This window comes from Haemaphysalis longicornis, unplaced genomic scaffold (assembly GCF_048455015.1).
Source record: "Haemaphysalis longicornis isolate Haplotype H1 unplaced genomic scaffold, Haemaphysalis longicornis Haplotype H1 scaffold_4, whole genome shotgun sequence".
Taxonomy (NCBI): domain Eukaryota; kingdom Metazoa; phylum Arthropoda; class Arachnida; order Ixodida; family Ixodidae; genus Haemaphysalis; species Haemaphysalis longicornis.
In genome coordinates this window covers 13,149,779-13,157,086 of record NW_027526361.1, presented here as the reverse complement: position 1 = coordinate 13,157,086, position 7,308 = coordinate 13,149,779, and the positions used below count along the sequence as shown (strand labels likewise).

The following is a 7,308-nucleotide window of genomic DNA, read 5'->3' as shown; positions in this document are numbered from 1 at the left end:
CGGTGCTGCACGGTGTATCCGGCGCGAAATGCAGCCGGGCTGCATGTGTACAGCATCTGGAGCCGGCACAGGGATCAGACGTTGACGTAGCCCTTGTTTTCAGCTTTATATGAACAAGAACGTCTTTAAAACTGCAGGTTCCGCGCCTGCAGGCGACTTCAGGCGGTTCTGCAGGCTACCGCACTCCAGCCTGGCAAGAAACATTTCGCGGTCGGGAGGGGGGCAAGGGCCCGGTGTGCCCCACCCCCGCGCTTTCAGGCAAGTTCAAAGCGAATTGTAAACTTTTAAACAATAAAGAACATTTAGAGAACTCTTAATTTTTGTAGCCCCCACTGCAACGCAAGCGTCTACTAGCTGAATCTTTGGTATCAGGCGCGCCCGCGGAATGCACGGAGACGAGTGGCGGGCGCATACATCTGCTAGGAGCTCCTGCAAATAAGTTCTCTCTCCCCATCGCCTCTGAGCCGCTCGGTTGGCTCGGCCACGTCAGAAAAAACAAAAGAACAGAAAAAGAAAGAAGGGCATTAGGGCATGCGCGCGCCGTTCTTGACGTGTTCCTTGCGAGTGCCGGCGCACTATTTTTTTTTGCGCGCTGACCTCGCCATCTGTCGTATAAGAGAGAAACTAGCCTCCTTTTACAAAATCCCACAGATGGCAGCACTTGACGTCACAAGCCAATCAGCTGTTTGCAGCGGAGTTCTACGCTTCCGAAACTTTGCCACAGATTAATCCCCTCTAAAAACCTCTTCCTCCCACCCCTGCATTTCCGGTCATAAATTTCACGCAACAGAAAGTGGATAAAAATAAAGGTTCGAAACTGAATTAAAATTCTTAAGGATTTTTTTTTTTTTCAGAGGTGTTTAGCTTTTAAAAGCGCATTAACTTGAACGATTCGATCACTACGGGCTTAATATCGCAGTGGAGCAGGCAGAAATAGCGAAACCAGGTATTAAACAGACGTCTCTTTTTAGGAGTGGTCGAGATATGGGGAATCGCGACTTCTTCGCTTTCACGCAAAACCCGAGATGTCCCAACTAAAGTGTCCCAACATTCCTCCCCCCCCCCCCCCCCCCCCCCCCCCCTCCTCTCACAGCCATAGCGGCCATAGGTCTCGTGAACTGAAACTCGTGGTTGTCGTAAGTTTATTCATCGTCCTCCTCTCCCTCCCCAATATTCCATTACATAATCATTTTTCAAATTTCTGACAGATTTTGCAGCTTTGTATATTCGCCGAACCCCTTCTATCGCAAACTTTAAACCGAAAGTAATATATAGCCTTTTGTTACCTAAAAAATAACGACATTATCTTTAAGAAATTTTATGGTGTATTCATAGACATAGCGCAAATACATTTCTTCCTGATTTTTATAAGTGTTAAAAACGTCATGGGTGATTTCTGTGCAAGAACTGGTATGGAAGTAATCATATTCTCGCCTTAAAACGTAAAAGTACAAAATTGTGGCAGCAGGAAAGTCGTAGACTTTATTCGAGCTTTCATACGCGTTGTTTAATAATAAACACGCATTTAGCTTCAGAAAACGATTGCCCGTGTTTTTCGAATCAGAGCACATGCATTGAATAAAAATATAACGAAGCTACTGCTGAACAAGTGGCAGCACAACAAAAACACAGCGCTTCGCTCATCAACAGCCGAGGCCTGGGGCGATCGACCGGCAAATCCCAAACCGAAACCTTCCCGACAGACGTCGTGGCGTTTCCACGATTGGCGCATGCGCGCAGCACCTGTTTGTGCGTACGTTTCAATGGATGTGCGTGCGTTTCCATCCGGGCACCGTAGCGCTGGTGCGAGGCGCGAAAGCAGCGCGAACTTCATGAAAATTTCGTGCGCTCGCCGTAACCCGGACTCGGCGCATTGTTTGAAGTGAGTACTGCGTGATTTTTTCGTGCATGATGTGCTTGGTGTAGCGGCCTAGCTGTGTCGCAGGTGCTTAGACCGCAGCATACCTAGGTTAGCCCAGCGCGGCACCCAAGGTTGACATTCTGATGCCTAGGCCTAGCGCCATTACTTGTGGCGGGAGACGGTCGCTGGGCTGTATTTACCCCCGTCGGGCTGGCACAGTTACCGTCGAGATTCGTGCCGGAACAGCAGCTGCTGCGGAACTTTCCGGGGTGATCCCTGGCGCTAGTTTTTTGCGGTTTCGTTGATCGACAAGCGTACGTTTGTGATCTACAGATTCAAAAGTTTCGCCAAAACAAACAAACAAGCGTCGCAGCTGTTTCGGTCTGCTAGGGCGAGTTTTCCGCGGCGGGTTTCCTATGCGCTGGCTCCGACGCTGCGTCGTATTATTTTCCGTCGCTTATTGTAGCGCCGGTTTTTCTCGCCTAAACTGTGCTGGGTGCGCGCGATTGTCGGGTGACACGAAAGTTGGGATTTTGAATGTAGGCGGCAGTGTGGCCGCAGGTCGATGAGCGCCGTCTCGAAATCGATTGGGCGCTCCGTATGAGCCGGAGGTGTTTCATTTGCGCCCGTGTGTTGATACATCGTGGTTTCGATGTTAGGGCACGCGCCGAAGCGAACCTTCGGCACCCGGGCATATCTGAAAGGGAGAGCTGGGAGGTTCGGGTGCCGCCTAAAAATAGACCCGCTATTTAAACGCGGCGGGAAGGAAGCACCGTTATGATCGAAACTTCAAGCTATATCATGAACAAGAAGAGAGGAAAGTACCCTTGTATTTGTAATGGACGTATGTGAAGGAGTTCAGGTCAACAGGATTCGGAATGCAAGCGGGCGTAGTGATTGCGTTCAACCCACGCGTCGCTGCAGCCACAGCGCTTTCGAGGGAGGGCTCTGTGGACGCGCTTGTTTTTAACCGGCTAACAACCCAACGGTTTCCTGTATGCGAGTATGCGCGTAAACTCAAACGCTGACTCACCGGCTGCCCAAAGGCAGCTCCGCTGGCCGTCGATATGCACGCTCGCATACCAAAGTACCGCGTTTTTTGCTGTAGTTTATAGCCTGTTTTCAAGCGCGTAATGCGTTTTTTTTTTTTTTTTGCACCAGTGCATTCTTCAAATTTTTATGCGGTCGTGGATAAATTTGTAGCAGTTCTGAAAAGTAAAATTTATTTAAGGTTGCACTCATGTACCACTACTTCCTATTATCGTTTGCTTAAATGCAGCAGATCAGATGTGGGTCACTTTGGAGTAAATGCGTGGAACGCAAGTTTCTGAAAGAAACAATGACAGGATGTCCTGTCTGTTCTCTTTTCTGTGTCCGACGTTTCGTCCTTTTCGCTTATTATGAGCAAATTGGACAATTTTACCAGGTGCAGTTCAAAACAAACCTGCATTCCGAAGCTATAACTGCACCGTTGAAGCTCACTGGCTCAATATACAGGAACTTCTGCTACGTGTACCTGTGTAGCTCACAGGGAGACGATTTTGTGCCACGAGTTGGCTCGGCATGATATTGGTCAGACATAGATGTCGGAGCACCATCACTGTAAACACACGTCACCAATACTGCTCATCTAGTGCAAATCAAAAGAAAAAAAAAACGCCTAATTCCATGAGTTGCAGTTGGTGAATTGTTGTGTGTTGAGTGCAGAATATCACAACAAAACTAGAGCAGTGTCCTGTTGCCTCAGGCTGATTGCACGGTCTGCGCTTAATTGACAGTGGTGCATAGGGCCTTCTACTGAACCTATGGATGGGGAGAGGAGAGGTGTAAAGTCTGAAGAAAGATGTTGCGGTAGATGCAAACACTTTGGACGGTTTGGTGTGGCAATGATGAGCACAGTTTTTCATAGTTGATGGGAGCAGAGTCATTTTTATTTTGTGCTGATAAGAAGGTACAACTGCGAGGTTTTGTACGCAAGCTCCGTGGCCTGCAGTAAAATCCATCCAGGAGGCAAAGGCAAAATTGATCGGCGCTTGTAGTTTTCAGTGCATCTGGAAACATTAATGCCAAGAAAACGGGCATTGATGCTCCAGACACATCCTTTGTGCTTGCAGAGGGATTGGCTAATTGGTGTCTGAAGAGGCATCCACCCCAGGGCCATGCATGCCCATGCATGCTAGGGATTGATCAAAAGAGGCTAGGATCTGAGTGCTAAGAGTGTCGACTTTTTTTGCTTGCCTGCATAGCTTTCAAAAGGTTCGCATATTGTACATGTGATGACTTTTCCCACTGAGTAAGGTCAGCTGTCATTTTTTTCCCCCATAATTTCATGTTTAAGCAAACCTTATGCAGATGTATCTTTCTATATGTTTGCTGATGCATGTTCCGGCAGCAGTTGACAGGTTAGTGCACTGTAGTATGTACTGGACTCATTCCACAGATGGTAGCTCCAGCAAAAAGGGAAAAGGAAGTGCTGTGCAATGTGCTAGTTTGGGTGTATTGCACAGAAACATGCACATATTTTATGCTGTATACTTGTTTGTGTTCAGGCTGCAAATGTTTTGTTAAAACTGAGTGGGTATATGTTACTAGGGTTCGGAGTTCTCAGTTTTTATTTTGTGCAAGTTCAGAAAACTTTTTTTTTATTGTATGCAAATGTTATTCTAATTTTTTTTTGAATGAATACTTACTTAAACCTATGTTTGCCATGTTTTTTTTTTCTAAATATGGATGGACAACATGCCAAGTGAGGTGCAATTTTTTTCAGTGTTCGTGTTTATTCTTAACGACTGCGTTTCAATAGATTGTGCTGACGCTGTGCTGACGCTGTTGCAGCACCACACTTTAGTTCATGTGATATTTTGCAATGCCAATGGCAGCTTTTTTTATGTGCCAGGTTACCGAATATGGCCAATGTTGATAGTCGTACCAACTCTCGGGGCACAATTTTTAACTGTGCACCGTAACTGCCAGGCGAAAGCAAAATAAAGCTTCATATCTCATTTAAAATTGCAGCCCATGCTGGGTTGGCTTTGCATGGTTGCCAGTTAACATTTTCCAGTGAGGTGTTGCACACTGCGAGCATTTCTTATTTTTACCACCGTCAAATGCCAAACCGCTGCAGAACATACCTGTTGCGGCCTTAGCTCGCCTTGTCTTTGGAAGGACTAAAGGCTCCGTTTAGTGTGAATGCGTCTAACTCACTTTTTGTAGCCATGGATCAAAGCAACATCTGTGGTTGAACTCAGCTTGTCTTCGTTAAGGAGAGAGTTGAAACCTGACACTGTTTCAGGTCTAGTAGTAAACAGCAGAACAGTAGGTCACTCGGAATTAGGCACTTGGTGCAAAACTGTGAACAAAGAAAGCGCCATCTGTATATATGGGCTGGTCGTCCTATGAAGCACAAAGGGAACAGTGCCTTGAGGGCTACCTATAAACCACTGCCCATGTAAATCGCTGTAAGCAGGAAGGTGGTGTGTTTAAGTACCTCTGCATGAAAAGCGTTGGCCAAAATTGCGAGATGTGTAGCCTGGGAAAAGGAAATCGTGACAGTGTGACACACCTTGTTAGGATGGGATAGCATTCATCCAAATCTGTGCGAGCAAAATGTCCTTCCTCAAGCACTAGGATTTAAAGAAACTTGGGAGAGAGGTGTACAAATCGTCTAAATAATTGTTCTGCCAGGTTGGTATTAAATGCATAAGCCGTGTTCTGAGTTCCCTTGACCAGTTTATGCATGTTTTGTGTGATGAAAAAAGTACATAAAAAGTGCCAGTTCTCTCACAGCACCCTCCCCTTCAAGCTAGGGCGACCCAAACAGGCTTGCTGGAGCATGTTCACATGTACTCCTGTGCAATACACAAAAAAATATTTCGGGCGCACCTTAGTGCGTGTGCTGCTAACAATAGATGGCACCACCAGTACTGGCGCTGAGCTAGCATTACCGCAATAACCCTACAATGTCTGATTCTTTTTCTAATGGGCAGTTTTAACTTTGAGCTTTGGCACGCAAAGTGAGCATGCTGTTTGGTATAAAACGGGAAATGAATGGTCAGATGCTGCTGAGCGGCAGATGTAGTGGAATTTAGTTCACGCTGAAACTCTGATCCTCTGAACGGCGTCTTCGCCTGGGAGACTATGTAAAGTAGGCATAGGTGGTGCTGGCTAACGCCCAAAACCATCTATCAGCTGCAAAAAGAGAATGCAGGGAAATTAGCAGGGAAATCTCGACAAACTTGCAGGGGAAAAGGCTAAAAAATGGGGAATTTCTGAACCTAGAAATGGGAATTCTGCAGCACGGAACACCACTGGCTCGTCCTGCATTTCAGTCCAGCACTTCAGATCATAATCCACATGCAATCTATTGCTAGTTTAGAAATGTTGTCTCATTTTGGCCTCATTAAATTTATTCATTAAGATGTTCCATTTTTATAAATAGGCTGCCATTTTGCTTCGAAGTATCCTGCTAGAAACTGAGCACTGTATGGTCACAAAACTATCTTTTAGGCAAGATCGTGTCGGTTACCTATGACCTTTACCAACTTCCTTTTGGATTTGAGGCACTTAATGCTGGTTTTACAACCTTTCAAGTGAAAGATGTGTAACCTTCCATAGCTATTTTCTTTTAAATTCAACAAACACTTTTTTTTTGTTAAGAAATGATTAAAGCTGGCTTTTGTTCTTTTCTTCAATCTTTTTTTTTGTGTGTGTGTGTGTGTGTGTGTCAAGGAAAAGGTATAATCCAGCTTACCGGTGGAATATCAATGACATAATCAGGGTGAGCTGGTGGCTGCGTACCTGGGCGAAGCACTCATACAAAATGTGGAGAGGCATCCTTTCCCCATTTCTCCTCATTCTCAAGGCATAGTTTTTCCCATCTTCTGATGTGGGCGGCTTGTGTTGTTAATGGCGTGCGCAGGGTGCTATGGAACAAATGTGTGTCTGACAGCTCCAGCTGTTGAATGAGTCTGGCATAAAGTGTGCACATAGCCTGTGCCTCCGAGGTGACCCTGTCTGGTCGCTTGGTCGTGCAGGGCACCCGTGTGTTATCCCAGGTGGGGCGCACGCAGCATGCCATGCCGGTAGGCAGCCGGCGCACAGCGGGCCGCCGGTGGGCTGAGCCAGCCGCTGCGGCAGTCACCAGGCGCCATGCGTCCTCCCAGGGCAGCCTGCACGCCTGTCTGGAGAGCAGGGCACGAGGCAGCGTGAGTAGTGTGCCACAGCCAACCTTATGCATTCGCCAGATTATTAGCCCATCATTAGCGCTTGAGTCCTTGGTAGTCCAGGTAGCCACTGTTGTCATTGGTAGCTACCATAGCCACTTTGGCCGTGCAAAGCAGAAGTCACTGGGTTTAGGGTAAAGTGGTGTGGGTCATGGTTACTGCTGCCTGTTGTGCAGTGTTGACCCAACCACGAATACGTACAGTCTGCCCAAATTTGGGTGTGCT

The 7,308-nt window shown here is 46.8% G+C and overlaps 1 protein-coding gene across 2 annotated transcripts in view; it reads left to right on the top strand.

Moving 5' to 3' along the window:
- The first annotated feature begins 1,723 nt into the window (after positions 1-1,723).
- LOC144178273 (CTD small phosphatase-like protein 3) overlaps positions 1,724-7,308 on the top strand; it is a 36,124-nt gene continuing 30,539 nt past the window's right edge. Inside the window, exons 1-2 of one of the 2 annotated variants that reach the window (XM_077706007.1) lie at positions 1,724-1,882; positions 6,895-7,065. In XM_077706007.1, the coding sequence (XP_077562133.1) occupies positions 6,937-7,065 (129 nt within the window). In that variant the 5' untranslated portion in view covers positions 1,724-1,882; positions 6,895-6,936. The remainder of the gene's footprint in view (positions 1,883-6,894; positions 7,066-7,308) is intronic. The other variant, XM_077706008.1, reaches the window with a different exon arrangement.